We start from the raw sequence: 20922 nt of genomic DNA, 5'->3' as shown, positions 1-20922 counted from the left end.
GAAAATATAGCAACAATTGATCCATTAGCTCTTAACCTTGAGAATGAGAATCCGAAGTATCAAATTCAACATTGAATCCTTTTAAAAGAAAGAACAAAACATTTGGTATTGGAAGGTAGAAAATAATCAAAAAATAAAACTATTTACATGACCTTAGTGAATTTATATTCAAGTGTTAGATATGAAAATTTATAAGACAGTGAGCAAAAATTTTAAATTATTTTAAATATATTGATTTGAAAACAGCTAAATAACTAAGTCATCAGAACAAATGAGTAAAACTAAATTTGAGATCCAAAACTTGATTCTGGTTTAGTATTAATCCAGGTTGAAACCAATAAGACTGCATTCAAAATATCTTACTTCAGGAATTTCTCTAAATCACTAGAATTTCACCTTTGCTTATAGCAAAAAAAGTTTGTATAAAGACTCACCTGTCATTATACTCAAAATAGCCTCCATTGTGTGTCAGGCTGATTTGCAGGGTACAGAAATAGCAAAAAACATAAAATGTGCTGGAAATCACAAAAAACATCATCTGTGCCTGACCCTTGGAATCCAAACCATATTAATAAATAATTAAAGACATGGTTCTAATGAGTTTTCAGATTATTGTGCAAAAAGCATGTAAACTTGGCAAATGTATCCTCATTAACAAGGTATACGACATACGTATGGTAACACATAAGCCTTCACTCATGCCGTCCTAACAAACAGATACTATACGATTAGAGTTGAGCTCAGTACTAGTTCGTCTACTTTTTCCTCCATACTAACTCTTTATCTGGTATATGCATACAGTTGGCTTATATCTCATCATGAATGCACCTTTTGACTAAGAGGATAAGAACACTCGCTTGGAAATGTCACATTGTTTCAACAAACATTCTTTCTAATTCAGGTTCACTCGTGACAAACAAACAGGCACATCACCACAAGTTTGTATCTACAATTTATTTTCTAATTCATTCAAGACTAGTTCTATAGTGAAATGAGGTATCTTCCTTATCCCCATTTAAAATTCTGCCATATCAATGGTATGTTGACTCATTACTGCATGCATAGATTCAGCTCCATACTGTTATGATCTGCCCTTGTTTAAGTTTATTTTTTGCTTAATGAGTTTTTCTACTGTTTAAACTAATATTGTATATTGTTTTATTAATTCTGTTTTTGGTTTGTTTTTCTCTGTGTCGTATTAAATTATATTATTGATATGGTGTTTAATTTTACTGCTATATTTCATGTTAAGTATATATTTTAAGTTAAGTATATGTTTCTTGTTACGTACTCTGCCTCCCATTTGTGGAGCCTAAGGAGGTGGGGACCAGCTAATGAGGTAGCGAAAGTACCAATCCCAGCAGTACTAAAGCCAAAGTGTTATTTTTCATGACATCATTTTGTCTTTCTCTCAAACGCATCATTTTGTAGATCCCTTGCTGCGGGTGTGTTCTCAGTGGTTGGGATCCTGATCTGATTAGGTCAGAAGTTTAAAGGTCAGCTTGAGCAGGAATTTTTTTTAATGTAGTATAAGCTTGTGTTGCAGCTGGAATAGGTGTTTGTGAGACCAAAAGGTGGCGCTTACCTTGTGGTCTGAATGTGGATCCCAATGACCCAGTGCAGTGACGGGGACACTGTGCTGTAAAAATGGTCCCATGCTTCAGATGAGTCATAAAACTGAGGTCCTGACTTTCTCTGGTCATAAAAAATCCCACTGCATTCTTCATAAATAGCAGGCTTTATCCCAATGTCCTGGATAAACTGGCTTCCATGGTCTAGTCATTCTGGCCCCCTAATCAATCCCTGTCTCTAACTGGCTAACTATCTCTCACCACTTCACCACCTAATAGCTCCTATGTGGTGAGCGTACTGGCGCAAAAATGGCTGCTGTCGCATCATCCAGGTGGATGCTACACATTAGTTGTGGCACCCCACTCACTATGAAAAATGAGTGAGAAAATTGCTATATAAATGTAAAGAATTATTATTATTATTATTATTATTTGATTTGTTCTGGTTTTTGACTCTGAATTTTTTATCACGTTTTGGCTCTGATGAAAGATCTCTTTGATTCCCAGTTTTTGCTTTGTTCTTTTTGACGTTAATTCCTGGGTTTTAGTTTTGGTTCTCACTAAAAATTGCCTCAATTGTCTATTGTCAAAATTGTTACAAGTTTTGTCGTTTGGCCGCCTCTCATTTAAAACACTATCTCCATTCTTTCTTTCAATACCTTTTGCATTAATTGTGGTTAGTTCTTGATTCTTGCTCCATTTTTCTTTTACTAATTTGGATTTACTGGTTTAGTACCTTGAGTTTTGGATAAGGCCTTTTTTGACAAAAAAATTATTTGATTATAAAAATTTGTTTTTTGGATTTGAGGTTGCTCATTTTTCCTCCTCTCTATATTTTGTGACCTTCTTTAAATGTTTAACAGTCTCAGCTCACCGTTTTGTGCTTTGTTTGACAGGAGTTCATAACACATACTCACTTTTTAATATGAGTTATGCTTGTATTACCTCCTGTTGGACAAGAATCAGGACTGGACCAGTGTACTCCATAATAATGAAACAGTTCTAAACACAATTGACCTACACAAAATCACCAAAATTAATAACATTGACCAACCAACTGATTAACTCCTACATTGGCCAACCACCTGCACATTCAGTGCTATGAATAAATATAGAAGCAGAAACTTAAATTTCATATGCATTGACCAAGCCAGTGCCATTATTAGAAACATGGATAGCGTATGAAAACAGTGTGTAGCTTCAGTGTAGGTACTGTATAAAACTCAAGCAAACAGTTTCTTAAAACAAGCTAAAACACATGAACTGCAGGGACTTCTTGCACATTCCTGTCGATAGGGCTTTTCGTATAGAAATTTACATGAATAACTTAGGATGTCAAATGATATAACTTCATGTCAAACAAGTCCCTTCATAAAATGACCCAATCATAATATCATTAGAGGTCAGTCCTCCTTGCTTTTTCTTCCATGGATCCCAACAGTGATATGAAACACTTACATGTACAAGCATTTTACATTTGTCCAATACTTTCAAAGTTGATGAGACCTGCTGCATCTGAATCTACTTAACACGTGCTGTTAACATTCAAGGGCCTTTAACACCACACCATTTTACTCTGAAAGCTACAATCAACACAGTTAGTTAAAAGCAGCACCAAGTGACTGACTTGAGTGTTTAGAAATATTTTAACATTACGTTAATGTTCAGTGTTTCTTTTAATGTGTTACATTTTCAAGTAAAGCAGTAACTGATCTTGAAAATCTAAAACAAGCAATTTAAAGGCTATTTATCAGCAGTATTTGGTGTGCACAAGTAAGAAAAGAGTATGTTGTCAAGCAGCATGGTGGGGCAAAAAGGCACAGATCACAGTAAATGGTAGTTGAGCCATCTTGTTGTCATGTGATGTACCTCATCATCAGTTGATATGAAAAATGGGGGGTGCCAGCCTCTCTAACAGCGTTTGCTTGACAACAGTGTGATGTACAATGATGCGTATGGTGATGTATAGGAGGGCCAACGTAACTTTATGTAGATTGACTGTAATTTAAGCAGACTCTTTACAGATACCGAGTTTTGAGTTTCTTGTGCATTTGAATAATTAATGTGGTTGTCATTTCATCTCATTAGGTGAGTGACCCCAACATAAAATACAATCTCATTATTTGAAAAAGGCCAAGAAGAGCTAACATTTGCCTTTGTATGCTCCTTTACTTTAATATTTCTCTTTTTTTATTTATTATTTTATCCAATATATTTAAGCTATTTTCAAATAAAATTACTCATATTATGATTATAAATGACAGTGATAATACTTTTTAATCCCTCAAATTGAAGATAAATAAGAATACATATTATTAAATTAAGAATTAAATTGTTTTTGCTTGCTATTTAATTCTTAAATTTATACTGACTTTTAAAGAACTAACCCTTTCCCTATTATTTTACATTTATAATAATGGTCTGTGATTCTTGTGTGTTGAAAGTGTAAAAGATATTGCACAGTATACTGTACATTTATAATCACTAATAAAAAATTGAGATCACTTCAGTTATCCACGCTCTCTTCACAGCATCATTTTAGAAATCTGAAAGTAAGCATTTTCAGTTCTGATCCCTTAGCAATGCATAATTTGAAATCAACTGTCAAAATAAAGACAAAACGGTCAAAACAAAATTATCAAAAGCAAAGAAACAAAGCTCTGAAATTTGATTAGAAACACAATTATGCTAAGTGCAATTCCACACATAATGAAAAAATCACAACAGATGAAGGGACGTTTTGTGGGAAAAGCTCAAGAGAGCATAAACTAGACTTTAGTGATTTCACTAATGCAGTTCATTAAGTGTGAAATATTGATCTATCTCAAGTACTTTTATTTCTTTTACGCCTGAAGTAAATATATTTACTGTTTATTTTGAAATGTGCCCTGGCAGCTGCTGTATGAAAAGTGACTTAGATGGTGTAATCTGAGGAATGGGCTACATAAATTTTTAAAAATATTACTTGGTAGATTTAACATAATTTAAAAAAATATATAGTAATGTCATTGTATCAATACATTTACAGTTTAATTGTTAAAATTTTCAATGATCAATGGAATTTTTTTAACCTATCTCATACTTGCTGGCATATATATACCTTTAATTTTTTGCTTTTCTAAATTTTATGAGATGGAAATTATTTATTTGGTGTTTTATGTGTCACTACAATTAATATATTGAAAAACCTTGGACATATTTTCCTTTGTTGTACAGACATAAATATTAAAATATACTATACAGCTGATGGTATTTATGAATATTTTGTTTATAAGGTGAAATATCTATCTATCTATCTATCTATCTCATCTATCTATCTATCTATCTATCTATCTATCTATCTATCTATCTATCTATCTATCTATCTATCAGGCATCCAATAAGTTTAGTAGGCATTGTTATAATATCTATTGTTATAATTATCTATTTAGATACTGCTTTGCAGTAAGGTGACTGTGAAGATTGTGGGTTCGCTTCCCAGTTCCTCCCTGTGTGGATAGCGCTTTGAGTACTAAGAAAAGCGCTATATAAATGTAATGAATTATTATTATTATTATTATTAGATATACATTAAAGGTGTTATATAAGACAGACAGACAAATTAGATAGATAGATAGATAGATAGATAGATAGATAGATAGATAGATAGATAGATAGATAGATAGATAATAGATAGATAGATAGATAGATATGATAGATAGATAGATGCCATGGTTTAACTCACTTACTGGTCTGGTTTGCTGGTAACTTTAAATAACAAAGACTTGAGTAGTTAAGGAGGTGCCACATATCCAGATAAACCTGTAGGTACTTACACTTAACTTATCTTCATTTCTGATGTCTTGTTTGCCAACTTGGATTTCAACCATCCTGAAAACCACCAAACATCCAAAGAAAGTGATATCTCTTGATCTACTTGTGCATTTTTGTAATTTGTGTAATAGAATTTAATAAATGCTAGCATTAGAGACCAATTATTCCATCTCCTGCTCAGGAGTACAGAGCTTCCTCAGAAGTTTTAATCTGCCGAAAGACATTGCCAGTCATGCTAGCCAGAGGCTGTATCAATTTCAAAAAGCAGGAACCACCTGTAACTTCATCTGCCAGGATAGCTGATGAGTATCAACAAATATGCCACGGTCCATAGTCTCACAGGTAAGAAAATAAATGAAATTAGTGTTCATTGATTAGTGACACGCCTATACTGGTAGCTTACATTAATGAAGAACTTTCTAAGGCTTGCAACATTGCAGCACATTTTTAGTCAATTCACTTAAGATAGCCAGCTTTCCACTTATTTTGTCATAGTTACACATTATTGATGAATTAAGAGCTGTTGTCCCTCTTGCTACAAAAAAAAAAAACATTTTCAGATATTTTGGTGATAGGTTATTTATTACAGATAATTTACTTAAAATGAATTAGCTGAAAATAGAATAAAAGTAAAAGCAGAACAGTCATGTTGTGGGATGTGTTCTTGCGGAAAGCAAGCCAAATACAACAGTCAATATCCTGCTTAGACTTGCATAAACTGAAAAAATATAATAATTTTCTATTTTACCTTTTATAGACAGGCCCTTTAAAATCACACAAGACTACAATACAAAGCCACATTAGATATACTGGAAGATACAGTATACTTCAAAGTAATTAAAAATCAAGTCAGTTTGCAAGGATTTCATTGAAATAAACAGAACTCATGTATGGATGGAATTTAATTAGTTTGTATTTTTCTAGTTGGATACCTGTTGATACTCATCTCTTTGCTGTTATATATTAACTTTTAAGCACCAGCAAAATATCATGTTCATTATTATATTGTATTGTTTTAGGCCACTTTGCTAGTGAGCTTTTTTATTTCGCACTTATCCAATAATGAGCCTATAAATCTATACATACCTCAGGTACCAACATATTTTTATTACATTTAAGCACTTAATTATTTAATTGAATCCTTGTTTATTTTAACTGTACTGTATGTACTATTTTTAGTTCGTATTCCAATTAATGCAGAGCTATCTTGATATATTTTGGGCATTCTTTCAACACAGCAGAATCTTAGGAAGTCTTAAGAAAGAAGAATGTTATATAACTAATTATTACTGCCATTTCCAGTACCATTTTGAAGTCAAGAATATAAATTAATGAACTGAGAAAAGAGATCTAAATCTCAAGTTTTAAGAGAAAACAGTCTGGCAACAGAGGCAAACAGACTGCCCTGAGTAACCACAAGGTGGCAGATTTGGCCTCTGTCATGTTGGCAGTCGTTGTGAGTGGGTAGATTCCAAATGACTGAGACAATTTAATAAAAACAATGAAACATATTTACAGCCAAATACTTGCTAGGAATTAAGCTTAATGGCGCCGTGCCACTGACTTTAGTGTACTGCAGCTTTTAGTACCGTTCTCACACCCTAGTGTGTTAGTCTGTTAAATTAGAGAAATGTTCATTAACCTTCAAGAAGAATCAGGGAGTTATTTTAGAAGCACTGCTTGCCTCTTGCCCAGAAATTTAGTTAAGAGAAAAATTTAAATTTCTTAATCAACATGTATTTAAAAGCAGGTTGGTGACTGTATATACTCAAAGGTGCACATAAATTTATTAGAGAAAAAAAAATATTTTAAAAGTGAAATGTTTTAAGAAACGTGACTTTCCATTTATCCATTTTGTCACCAGATTATGCTCTTCAGGGTCGTATGGAGCCCCTGCCTTTAGCGGGATTGACCACAAAGTGGGGATCAGCTCTGGAGAGGGTGCCTGTCTATTGCAGGGCACATTCATGCGCAGACCCACAGTTAGGGCTTGATTAAGTCCTTTAGAGGCCCTAAGTACTTAAAAGATTTTGGTGCCCCCCATATATATGAACTGCACTCACTCTCAGTGGATGACTGAGCGGGACATCCAACATGACCAAAATAAGAACGATCACATGAGCCTTGGTGGACAATGTGGCAGTTACTAGATTGTTGTTGTATTGCCAAGATTAATAAATGTTGTTAAGCCCTATTATTGCTATTTGATTATTATTTTTATTATTGTAAATTTTGTATGTATTTTTTTCATTTAATGAGGGTGCTCCTTTTTTGTGGAACCTGATTCTGCTGCACCATTTGCAGTTTTGCACCATATAGTCCATGGTAAATCCAGCAATGGAAAATTTTTGTGGTGCCACCCCCTTCCCTTGATACCCTAAACACGTGCTTATTTTGGTTAATGGTTAATCCAGCCCTGCCTACAGTCATTCTTACAGGGACAGTTTAGATTTACCAGTCAATATTCACTCCATCCATAATGACATGGAATCGAGGGACCTGAAAACTCCATACAGGCAGCACTTAAACTGAGATTTAAATCCAGAGCACTGAAAATGGGAGGCAGTAGTAAGAACCATTGTATCTATATCTTTATGTCAATAAATTTACTTGACAAGAACATCTACAACAAATTTATTAGGTACACCTGTTCAACTGTTTGTTAATGCAAATAACTAATTAGCCAATCACATGGCAGCAACACAATTCATTTAGGCATGTAGACATTATCAAGATGACTTGCTGAAGTTCAAACCGAGCATCAGAATGGGGAAGAAGGGTGATTTAAGTGAATTTGAATATGGCATGGTTGTTGGTGAAAGATAGGGTGGTCTGAGTATTTCAGAAACTGCTCATCTATTGGAATTTGTACGCACAACCATCTCTAGGATTTACTGAGAATGGGCTGAAAAAGGGAAAATATCCAGTGAGCAGCAGGTCTCTAGGCAAAAAAGCCTTGCTGATGCCAGAGGTCAGAGTAGAATGACAAGACTGGTTTGAGCTGATAGAAAGGCAACAGTAACTCAAATAACCACTCATTACAACTGAGGTATGCAGAAAAGCATCTCTGAACACACAACACGTTGAACCTGAAAGAAGATGGGCTACAGCAGCAGGAGACCACACCGGCTGCCACTTCTGTCAGCTAAGAACAGGCAACTGAGGCTGCAATTTGCACGAGCACAACAAAATTGGACAACAGAAGATTGGAAAAATGTTGCCTGGTCTGATAAGTCTTGATTTCTACTACAATCTTTGGATGGTAGGGTCAAAATTTGGTGTCAACAAGATGAAAGCATGCATCCATCCTGCCTTGTATTAATGGTTCAGGCTAGTAGTGGTGGTGGTGTAATGGCAGGGCGTGGGGAGATATTTTCTTGACAGACTTTGGGTCACTTAGTACTAATTAAGCATTTAAATGCCACAGCCTACCTGAGTATTGCTACTGACAAATGACCGCAGTGTATCTATCTTCTGATGACTACTTCAGCAGGATACTGTGCCATGTCACAAAGCTGAAATCATTTCAAACAGGTTTCTTGAACATGACAATGAGTTCACTGTATGCAAATGGTTTCCAAAGTCACCTGATCTCAATCCAATAGAGCGTTCTTAGGATGTGTTGGAATGGGAGATGCGCTATATGGATGTACAACTGACAAATCTGCAGTAACTGTGTGATGCTATCATGTTAATATGGACCTCAATAATACGTTCCCTGGACACTTTTTTACTACTTTTTAGTACTTGGACATGGATTTTTACACGCCGAGACTTGTCTTTTCAGGTAGTCAACGTCAAGCGCTGAGAACAAAGGCCTGTGCCGGTGTGGTTCCCTATTTACCCGACGAGGTAAGAAGGTCATATCGTGGCAGCAGAGCCGTCGCTAAGCTAAAGGCTAAGCGGCTAGTGAGAAACTGGTGATACAAGCCTTCTTCAGTGCCTTCTGTGATCCTGGGAAATGTGAACTCACTACCAAATAAGATCGATGAACTGGCTGCGCTGGTGAAAAATGTCAGGACCAACAAAGAATGCAGTTTGTTGTGCTTTTGTGAAACATGGCTAACAACTAACAACCCAGATGCTAACGTGAAGCTACCTGGGTTTAGCACAGTTAGAGCGGACAGAGACACAAATACCTGCGGGAAGCGGAAAGGAGGAGGACTCGCTGTCTATGTGAATACAAGGTGGTGCAACTCTGGACATGTAAACGTCAATCTCCACTTGCTGCAGGGCCATCGAACTGTTGGCCGTAAGTCTGCGTCCTTATTACTTGCCCAGAGAGTTTGGACATGTCATTGTTGTTATTGTATACATCTCTCCTCGGGCGGACGTGGAGATAGCGGGTGACATCATCCATTCCGCTGTTGCAACTGCAACTGCAAACACAGCACCCCGAGGCGCTTGTGCTAATCGCTGGAGACTTTAACCATGTGACGCTAGACAAAACATTACCTGCCTTCTCCCAGTATGTGGATTGTAACACCTGGAGAAATAGGACTATTGACCTACTATATGCAAATGTTAAAGACGCATACAGCGCCACCCCACTGCCTGCGCTTGGGAAAGCAGATCATAACCTGGTTCTACTTCAGCCTCACTACAAACCAAGAGTGAGGGAGCTACCTACAACCACACGCTCATTCAAGAAGTGGTCCCCTGAGGCAGAGCAGACTCTGAGAGGCTGCTTTGGAACTACGGACTGGGATATCCTGCAGGAATCATATAGTGAGAACACTGAGGATGTTGTTGACTGCACTACTGACTACATAAAATTCTGTATGGACATTGTAGTTCCAATAAGAACAGTGCGCTGCTATGCTAACAACAAGCCATGGATTACAAGTGACATCAAGGGCCTTTTGAATCAGAAGCAAAGGACTTTTAAAGGCAGGGATCAGCATGAGCTCAAGTGCGTGCAGAAGGAACTCCGAGTCCAGCTCAGGGTGGCGAAGGAGCAGTACAGGAGAAAGCTGGAGCAGAAGTTGCAGAATAACAGCATGAAGGAAGTGTGGGATGGGATGAAGATCATCATTTGCTGCAGCTCGAAGTGGGGTGCCACCATCGAGAGAGACGTGCAGAGAGCAAACCTGATGAACAACTTCTTTAACAGGTTTGACCTCCCTAACCCACTCTCACCTCAGAGTAGTGCACCCTCCACCCATCTTTCTGCTGATACCAGCAATAATTACAGCAGCCCAGGTAAGCAGAGAGCTGAGGAGACTTTGTGGCAGCAAAGCAGTGGAGTATTGCCACGACTGCTGAAGGCCTGTGCGTTGCAGCTGGGGAGTCCTCTACAGCGCATCTCCAACCTGAGCCTGGAACAGGGGAGAGTCCCGAGGCTTTGGAAAACATTTTGGGTCACCCCAGTCCCTAAGGTATCACGTCCTGTTGAGCTGAATGACTTCAGGCCTATCGCTCTGTCGTCACATGTGATGAAGACCATGGAGCAGCTGCTGCTTCACCACCTGAGGCCACAGGTATACCATGCCCTCGACCCTCTGCAGTTCGCATAACAGGAGAAGGTGGGAGCGGAGGATGCCATCATCTATATGCTACACCGATTCCTCTCCCACTTGGACGGAGGCAGTGGTGCTGTAAGAATTATGTTTCTGGACTTCTCTAGCGCCTTCAACCCCATCCAACCTCTGCTCCTTAGGGACAAGCTGACAGAGATGGGAGTAGATTCATACCTGGAGGCATGGATCATGGACATCTTACAGACAGACCTCAGTATGTGCGTCTTGGGAACTGCAGGTCTGACATTGTGGTCAGCAGCACAAGAGCGCCGCAGGGGACTGTACTTTATCCGGTCCTGTTCAGCCTATATACATCGGACTTCCAAAACAACTCAGAGTCCTGCCACGTGCAAAAGTTCGCTGACGACACTGCTATTGCGGGGAGTATAGGAACCTAATCAAGGACTTTGTTAAATGGTGCGACTTAAACCACCTACACCTGAACACCAGCAAAACCAAGGAGCTGGTGGTGGATTTTAGGAGGACCAGGCCCCTCACAGACCCCGTGATCATCAGAGGTGACTGTGTGCAGAGGGTGCAGACCTATAAATACCTGGGAGTGCAGCTGGATGATAAATTGGACTGGACTGCTAATACTGATGCTCTGCGCAAGAGAGGACAGAGCCGACTATACTTCCTTAGAAGGCTGGCGTCCTTCAACATCTGCAATAAGATGCTGCAGATGTTCTATCAGACGGTTGTGGCGAGCGCCCTCTTCTACGCAGTGATGTGCTGGGGAGGCAGCATAAAGAAGAGGGACGCCTCATGCCTGGACAAACTGGTGAGGAAGGCAGGCTCTATTGTAGGCACAGAGCTGGACAGTTTGACATCCGTGGTAGAGCGACGGGCACTGAGCAGGCTCCTGTCAATAATGGAGAATCCACTGCATCCACTAAACAGTATCATCTCCAGACAGAGGAGCAGCTTCAGCGACAGACTGCTGTCACTGTCCTGCTCCACTGACAGACTGAGGAGATCGTTCCTCCCCCACACTATGCGACTTTTCAATTCCACACAGGGGGTCCCATGCTTCCGCGAAGACGATGCGTGATGCAGGCACCGCTACCTTCAGGGTGTGACTGCCCTTCTTCTTCCCCATTAGAAGAACGATGGTTCCATGGACCTCGGCGATCGTTGAGATGAGCGATGTGGGGTGCTGCGGCATGTGTGCGTCTTCATCCGCTGTGCGGGCTGCCTCCACAAAATAATTTTTATGAGGGGTCCCCACCTTTTAACAGATAGAGGGTCCCATCTGGGATGCCATTGTGGAAAGCCAGGCCCCGGACACAGACAGACAGACACCAGAATATCCAAAACTCACACATTCTATTCTTAAACAGCACCACAATGCCTTAGTCACCAACTGTCTTTTTTCTCTCTCTCTTCCTCTGTCGCCTCTACTCCCCCTCCTCACAAGCTCCGTCTCCTTCCTCCCAACTCCGGCTCGTCTACTGGAGGGAGGCGACCCCTATAATAACAACCCGGAAGGGCTCCAGGTGCTCTGTCCAACGACACTTCCTGATGTGGCGGAAGTGTCAAATGAGCACCCAGAAGCACTCCGGGTGCCCCCGGGATTTCTTCCGGCAGCACTTCCTGGTGTGGCGGAAGTGCTGCCATCCAGGATTCCATGACTGTCTGGGTGCCCCCTGGTGGTGGCCACGTCCTCCCACAGGAATGAGCTTCCCAGCTCTGTTCCGGTGGCCCCTAAGCAGACCAGGGAAGCTGCCCTCTCTGGGCCCAGGAAAGGTACTGTCCATCTTGTGGACCATCCCCAGGCGTCATGGCTGGGTAGGGTCCCTAGCCATTTGCCACACTATATATATATATATATATATATATATATATATATATATATACACAAAGTTGTGTACACCTGATGAGCACCAATTAGGGGGAAATATGTGTCGTGTACTCTTTGTATTATTTGGCAGGCACTGTATCACATATCTATGATCTGCTTCTCACAACTGAGAGATTTGCCAAATGGCTGACCAACCACAAGCGTTTGTCCAAGTGCTTTCAGTATGAATTCACTGTGGTATTTTATAGGTGGAAGCATACATTTGTGGGTTTTTTTTTTAAGTATATGAGCTGTCAACCTCTGAAATGGTATAGAAACACAATGAAGTCCCTAAGGCATCACCATACTTTATATATTTAACTATGTAGTAAGTGGTTGAAAGAGCAGCTCTGTCTGATACTTGTGCTGTCATTTGCACTTACTTGAAGATTAATACGTCAACTCTGAAGATTAATGTTTATAGGATGGGTGCATCTCCTAACCTTTCTGTTATTCTGTCTACATTAGGCACTTGACAAGACCTGAACTGTACAATTTCATTAGGTCTTGTAAAATAATTACAGAAGATAGCTGAACTAATATTGAGGAGTATAGCTTTTCCTGATGATGTTCTTCTGTCCAGTTCCATCCAATTTGTGCAATATTGGCAAATCATGAATATTAATGAAGTTTCAGTCAAGGCTGTCACCATTTAACCCATAATTTCAGGCTTTTTGTAAGTTAAGGCACATATTCTTATACAAAACGCAGAATACGCTAGAATTTTAATTGTTCAATGTTGTATGTTTGTCTTGCGGTGGGTTGGCACCCTGCCCGGGATTGGTTCCTACCTTGTGCCCTGTGTTGGCTGGGATTGGCTCCAGCAGACCCCCGTGACCCTGTGTTCGGATTCAGCGGGTTGGAAAATGGATGGATGGATGGATGTTGTATGTTTACAGTACTTGTGCTTCCACCTTTTCAGCCAGTAAATTCAGCTGTAACTGAACAGGTTTGCAGCGTTGACCCTTTGTTTCTGTGCTTATTATGCAAGTGATTGCTCAAAAAAAATTGTGCCAAGACAAGAAGGGACTGAAGAAAAATTCAAAATAATACCTCCCTGAATGTGTGGATATAAATTCTGGATCAACGAATGTAAAAGCAAGAATGGAAAAGCAAGAATGAAGATAGCGAGTCTTGTGAAAGAATAATTTTAGGGTAACATAGTTTGTGCATAAAGTATCTTGATATGCTTTCCACATTAAAATGTGGCATTCACCTTAAGATGAAGCATAAAGGATTAGGGGAACATATTAGGAAAAACCCTGAAGGGTGTGTGAGCAACAAGGAGACAACAATGTATTAGGAGATGATTGATATAATACACAAGATGTTCTAGGACAATTAAGAAACCAGCAGATGTCCTGTAAACAACAAGACTGGACAGTTGTGACATACACAGAGATTTCAAGGGTAATAGCTGAACATAAGAGATATGAGAAGAACAACACTGTAGTAGAATAGTCTTTTATTTGGATAGGTTATTTGGGCTTGTAAGCCAACAAACCAATCAGAGCAAATGCCAAGTGACATGTATGCATTACATCAGCACTGTTATGTAAATTCAATTGTCTATAAATTTGAACTCTGTCTTTACTATTTTAACCATTCTGTACCAGAATGTAACTGATCCCTCTTTAGTATTTGCTGAAGAGAAAAAAGACACAGTGAACAAGTTTCCTCCTGCCTGGTTCCTGACTCAGAGAGGTCCTAGCTGAGGGCAAGATTTCTTTCTATTACTACTGTATATACTTCTACAGTCTTCATTTCTACTATAAATGTCAAAACTGATGTTCCATATCTCACATTGGCTTTTGTGTAGCATCCATTCAAATGAAGCTTAAACTTCTCATACCATCCTTACTTAACTGTTAATTGTACTTTTCATATAGAGACGCTGATTACATTTTTCCACATTGTAATAAGATTTCAATATACTTGGCTAAGCTACCAAACATCTGAGCACTGACCATAGTAGGTTAGGACAGTGTAATTTAACCTGCAGGGTGACAAACTCTAGTCAACTTCTACTTGTAGAAAAACTTTTGTAGAATTTAGCACAAGATTTGAATAGTTTATCGATTTGGAGAAGACTTATGATAGAGTGCCACATTGAGATATGCCGTGTAGTGGGAAAGTGGTCCCAGCCTACACTCTGGACATCTGATAGTTCATGAGACGAACAGGACCAGAGGAGAGAAGAGGCACAGATCCAGAAGTTATTTACAAGAGTGCTGTACAACAAAAACACAGTAGTATCAGGTGGGCTTTGTTGCACAGTCCTTCAGTGCTGACACTCTATCAAAAAGGAAATAGAAACAAAAAGGAAAAAAAAACATTAAAAAGAAAAGTGTGTATTTACAGTAAGTTCAGTGCACTCCTACAGTTCTCTATACAAAAACGACACACACACACACTCCATCAATAAAGGCAGTCTTTCTGTTTTATCCCTGGCTCAGGAAGCTTCTCACAAGAGGGAAAAAATAGAGGAAAAATATGTACAAGAAAATTCTTGTGTGTATATACAAAAAAAAAACTATCCCACAGTCACAAATGTATATATACCGCCACCAAAGCCATCACTCGGAGATGCATATGTATAAAAAGAAAAAATATTTACAAAGCCGTCAAGTAAACCAACTGCTCCTTTTATAACTCAGCAGCGCTTAATCCTACCTCGCCTTTAGGTCCACTGACACCCCTGTTGGCTGGCAACTCTTTAAATATAAACGGCAGGACTATCCAGTTTAACAAGGCGCCATATGGGCGCCGACCGGACACAGACTGACACCGTGAGGCACACGTAAAATAAATAAACTTTTTATTTTCTTCACCTGTAGGGCACATCTTCCCCATGACCCCCACAGCCACAACACAGTCCCAAGTACAGCAAACAAAACACCAACACGCACAGTCCTCCTTTGCACCACCACTCCTCTGTCAAGATTTGTCCTCCACCTCCCGACTCTGGCCGCTGAGTGGTGGTTGCTGGGCCCTTTTATAGTCCACCCGGAAGTGCTCCAGGTTGTTGATTGCCGAGTTCCGGCTGCACTTCCGGGTGTAGCCAATACGCTGCCCATACGGGCTCAGGAGTCCTAGCTGCAACACCCCCTGGCGGAGGCTGCACCCGACTCCAATTCCCATGGAGCCCGGTGGGAAACTGAAGCACCGCTCCAACCTAGGGGGGAGGCCATCTAGCATCCAAGGGGAGGTATTGCACAGTCCATGGCTGCTCCCCCTGAACATATAACAAAGGGGCATCCCAGCCGAGCATGGACCCCAGCCATCCGCCACAGCTGCCAATCTGCCACCCCCGTACATATCCAGTTAGACGCGGGCGTGTGAACACCACATGCGCACAACACCCCGGGCAACCTTCTATTTAAAATCAGACCTCTGCCAGTCACGCGCGTGTCATCCCCACAGAAGGCCAATGGCTATTCTGAGCTCAAGCACACTGGTTGCTGACGCTCCAATAAGTACACTTTATTTATTTAGAAATCGGGATCCCCATCTCTGACTCAACCTCAATTACAAATGCAGATGCCGAGTTTCTTTTCCAGGCGCGCTGTTTCTTAAACCGCTTTGGGACGGGCATTCTGTGGGGACACCAGAGCATGAAGATGAACACCTGCTGAGGAGCTCGTACTGGCCGTTATACGGCTTCACCGCCGCACATCACAGCACGCACTCGCTGACACTGCTTCGCGTACTTTTACCCTTTTAAATGATGATGTTCGGTTTAGTGTTACTTATAACTTAAATTGGTAATGCAGGGAGCCGTGCATTACCACACGTCAAGAGGGGAGAAGTGCATGAGAGAGAAAGGAGTACCAGAAAAGTATGTGAGGATTGTCCATAATACGTAATGAGGGAGTTAGGGCTCAGGTTAAAAGCAGTGTTGGGGTAACAGACAAGATCCCAGTTAGAGTTGGCCTCCTTACCTCCTTGATCGAGTTATGGATGTGTTGAGTCGTGGGGTAAAAGACCAATCCCCCACTGCAGCTTTTTGCTGATAAGATTGTATTGTGTAGCACCTGAAAAGAAGACGCTGAGAGGAAGTTGGACGAATAGATAAGAGTTTTGGAAGATAGAGGGTGGAAGATGCATAGGAAGAAGATAAAGTATGAGCGGTTTAATGATGATCAGGATTCAGAAGTTAGCCTGCTGGGAGAACTATTGAAAAAGAGTAGATCCATTTAAAAATCGAGGATCAGCGATAGCCCGGGATGAAAAAAAAACGATGCAGAGAAAACCCACAGAGTGCAGTGTGGATGGGAAATTGGAAGAAGGTGTCCACAGTACTGTGAATTAAGGTTAAAAATAAGGTTTTTAAGACAGTGGTAAAGACCAACAATGTTGCATAGAGCTGAGACATGGCCAGTAAAGGGAGCACAGAAGAAGAAGAAGTTAGATGTGGCGGAAATGAGAATGTTGGGATGGATGTATGCAATTACAAAAAAGGACAGAATAAGAAATGAGACAATCAAAGGTACAACACAAGTGGGAGAATATCTAAGAAGGTACAGGAAAGTAAGTTGAAGTGGTATGGACGTGTGATGAGGAGATGCAATTAGTATGTGGGCAAAAGAGTGATGGGAATGGGAAAGAGAAAGCACAGGAGGTGGATGGATAAAATGAAATAAAAGAAGATTTGAACTAAAAGGGTCTGACTGGGGAGGAGGTGTAGGACTGAGCTGTATGGAGAAGGCTGATCAAGCATATTGACAACCCATAGAAGTGAAAAAAGATGAAGAGGAAAACAAGAATACTGGGTGAATGTTGTGCCAACCTGCAAAAAATAAATTTAACAAGTCCAGACTTACATTATATTTAAATGTTGCTTCTACAATTAATGTTTCCTTAGCCAATGTTCACTGTTTTCAAGCTTCTTGTCTGTTTGATGTCTAAATGGCTTATTGAATGGAAATGCCATTCATTTCTGTAGACAGTTTAATGGAATGTGACAAACATGACGGCAGGTAAATGGCAATCCATACGGATGAGCCGCACTCTAATTTTTTACCCTTGACATGAGATGGCCTCTTCCACTTTACTGACCTCGTAAAAAGCATCCGTTCTTAATGAGACGAGCACAGCATTTCAAATGACCTTTTCATTCAGAAATGTGAGAGCGCCTATTAAACTCCCTTACACCTAAATTAGGCAACAGTTATGAATGAAATTGTTTTGTGATACTGTCTACTGTAACACATGCGGTCTACTGCTTAGATAAGAAGAAGTGCACCAATCTGCCGTGCTCCAGGTTTTATTTGTACACTGCTTATATGTTCATTAAAGGGGCCTGGCATCCTCAATCATGACATGAATCCACAAGAAGTTGAAGCTCATGTTATAACCTGTAAATCACAACCAAACATCAAATCAGAGAGATAAACTTCAACAGAATTCTGAATTCTGAAACATTAATCTTGTGCATACAAGTCCTCTTCAGTATACTGACTTCTCTATTTTTTATTCTAAAACACGAGCATAATGGTCATGTTTACATGTGTAATACTATTTTAAGAATTTATTATAGCAGGAATAATAATTTCTGCCTGGAAATATAATAACATATGATACACCTGGCCAGGTAAAGTTAAGGAGGATCTTAGCTAGTTACATGACTTTGATTACGTTCTTTCATATGCACGTATACTCATAAATACTTTTTCAGTCCCACTTAATCCAATTTAGAAATGCAGGAAGCTGGAGCCTATCATGGCAGCACTGGGCACAAGTCAGGAAACAGCCCTGGACAAGGTACTAGGCCCATTTACACACAAATGCACACCGGCACAGGGCCAGTCTGGAATCACAAATTAACCAGCAAACCTGCCGAGACACACGGACAATGACTGGACTTGGGATTTGAACTCAAGATGTTGGACCTGTGAAGCAGCAGCACTACCCACTGTTCTATCATGATGCCCACTAAACAAAAACATGCTAAAATATATGCAATTCATCAAAATTAATGTCTTTAATGTTTCACTTTGAGTTTTATTTATACCAGCTTGTTTGAATGTTTGAAATACAATGCCACAATTACAGTTCTCTCTGTAAAACAGTGCTGAAAAGTGCTCAGTGGAGCCCCTATCTGTCACTATATATATATATATATATATTGTGAAGGATTGCCGGCTTTCTACTCCGGCCCTCACCCCCAGGCCGCCAGGAGGAGCTCTCCCGACAGCATGAACGTGCCCCGAATTCCAGCAGGGCATCATGGACTCTGTAGTTTATATGCACAGCCCTGCTGGATACCATGGGGGCCTCCAGGAGTCGCTGTAGGGAGGTTGTCGGACTCTTATGTGCCCTATAACCCAGAGGTGCGTCAAGATCACATGACAGGAAGAAACGACGTGCCTCCGGGGTAAAGAAGAGTTTTTATATGACCCGGAAGTGTTCCTAGTCACATGGACAGAGGACGAAACACTTCCGGATCAGGACTATAAAAGGACTATGGGAAATCCCAGATGGCGAGCTGAGCTGCGAGGAAGGGTGGCAAAGTGTCTGGGAGTGTGGAGGATTATTGTTATTGTTATTATTATTATTATTATTGAGTATTGTGGAGAGGAGGGTGCTTTGTGCACAATTATTATTATTAATAAATCATTATTTGGACTTTTACCTGGTGTCTGACGTCTAGTCTGAGGGTTCAAGGGGTCATGGAGACCTCTATCTGTCACAATATATATATTATGTAGACCATCTTAGGTCTGCATGAAAATATACAAAAATTATCTGAAAAACACCTGAAACATTTACCAAGGAAAAAGTAAAGAACTAAATTAAAGGTAAATCTTTAAAATGGCACAATTCTGAGAAATAATTGTTGACATTCCAAGAACATCCATGCATTTTATCCTAAAGGTCAATGAGTTGACAATATTGAGTTATTAAATCACCTTAGTGAGATCAAAATCCAGCAACTGGCCTCATGAACTCTCAGGCAGACATGAACCTATGACTATTAATTTCCACAGTTAAATTGTGTTCCTTTAAAGCAGCTGAGCCCCATTTCATTTGTAGCCATTCATAAATAAAACACAACACCCTTTCTTAATTGAGGTTTGTCAAAAATAGAAAAGCAATATGTAATCTAGTATTTGGGGTGCAAGTTCAGTGTAAAGAAAACCTTCATGGTGTCTTTCATGACTCTGAGCATCAAGAAACACACATAATGCCTTATTATGCAGAGCAGGCATCCCGTTTTAAGCATTACATTTAAACAGGAGCAATACAATTGAAGGTTAATTGAATTATGAATGAAATATTTTCATGTATGCTGAAGGACAATTTCAAAATCAAAAGAGAAAATTTTAATTACTGAAATTACCCTTTGCAAGTTGCCAACTGATGCAATCACGTTAAAAATGTAATGTGTTCTAATTGGTTCCAATCAATAAATAAGATCATGAATGGAGATAAGAATATCATCTTCATGAGTTTGATGTGAAACGTTTGGCCTTAAGTAAACAAAGAAAATTGGTATTGTCATCATCTAGATAATTATTTTACACGTGGTAGTATGCTACATTGCACTCAGTTTGCAGACATACGAGTGGCACAGAATTGTGGAGGATCTGCAGTTAAGCAGGATGGAGAAAATTGCAAGAGATGGAAAAGAGCAACCATGCAGGGTGCGGAGGGAATGCTATTTCTACTCAAATACTATTTTAATTGTTATTGTCACAAAGGGAAAGATAATCTGTCAATAAGATTTTTTCAGAGAGACAAAGATATATTAAAAACATAGCTGGGATCAAATCTAACTTTGTGCAAATGAATAAAATATATTAAACAAATCATGCTTACTACATATAAAAATTAAAACAGTATTACTACTCAACCAAAGACTGCTAAGAAAGCAAACAGTTATATCTACTGATCTTTATTAATATAAGGCATATTTGAAGATAAATAGCAAATGGGATGAAAGAGAATTTCACCAATTACCCTTTGTCTTTGTTTTATGAATTAGCCAAATAATTACAGTCGACCCTTGACATACGACCGACCTGACATGCGAACAACTTGATTTACGTCCAACATCTTGCGTTACGACCTGAATGCGGTCACGTGTATCCCCTTGTGCGATTGTAAACAAACAGCCAAGAGCGTTTGTAAGCGTCAGTCGGAGCCCAGATACATGTGTTTGTGGACGTAATTTCGG

At 39.7% G+C, this 20922-nt stretch overlaps 1 protein-coding gene across 1 annotated transcript in view; it reads right to left on the bottom strand.

The window, feature by feature from the left end:
- The window catches only part of tmprss7 (transmembrane serine protease 7), a 73714-nt gene extending 61646 nt beyond the window's left edge, over nucleotides 1-12068 (bottom strand). The window contains exon 1 of the mRNA XM_051926590.1: nucleotides 11970-12068. Coding sequence (XP_051782550.1) covers nucleotides 11970-12068 — 99 coding nt within the window. The remainder of the gene's footprint in view (nucleotides 1-11969) is intronic.
- Between the last annotated feature and the right edge of the window lie 8854 nt (nucleotides 12069-20922).

This window comes from Erpetoichthys calabaricus, chromosome 4 (assembly GCF_900747795.2).
Source record: "Erpetoichthys calabaricus chromosome 4, fErpCal1.3, whole genome shotgun sequence".
NCBI lineage: Eukaryota > Metazoa > Chordata > Cladistia > Polypteriformes > Polypteridae > Erpetoichthys > Erpetoichthys calabaricus.
Note: the sequence above shows the minus strand (reverse complement) of the source record. Positions and strands in the feature narration are given on the sequence as shown.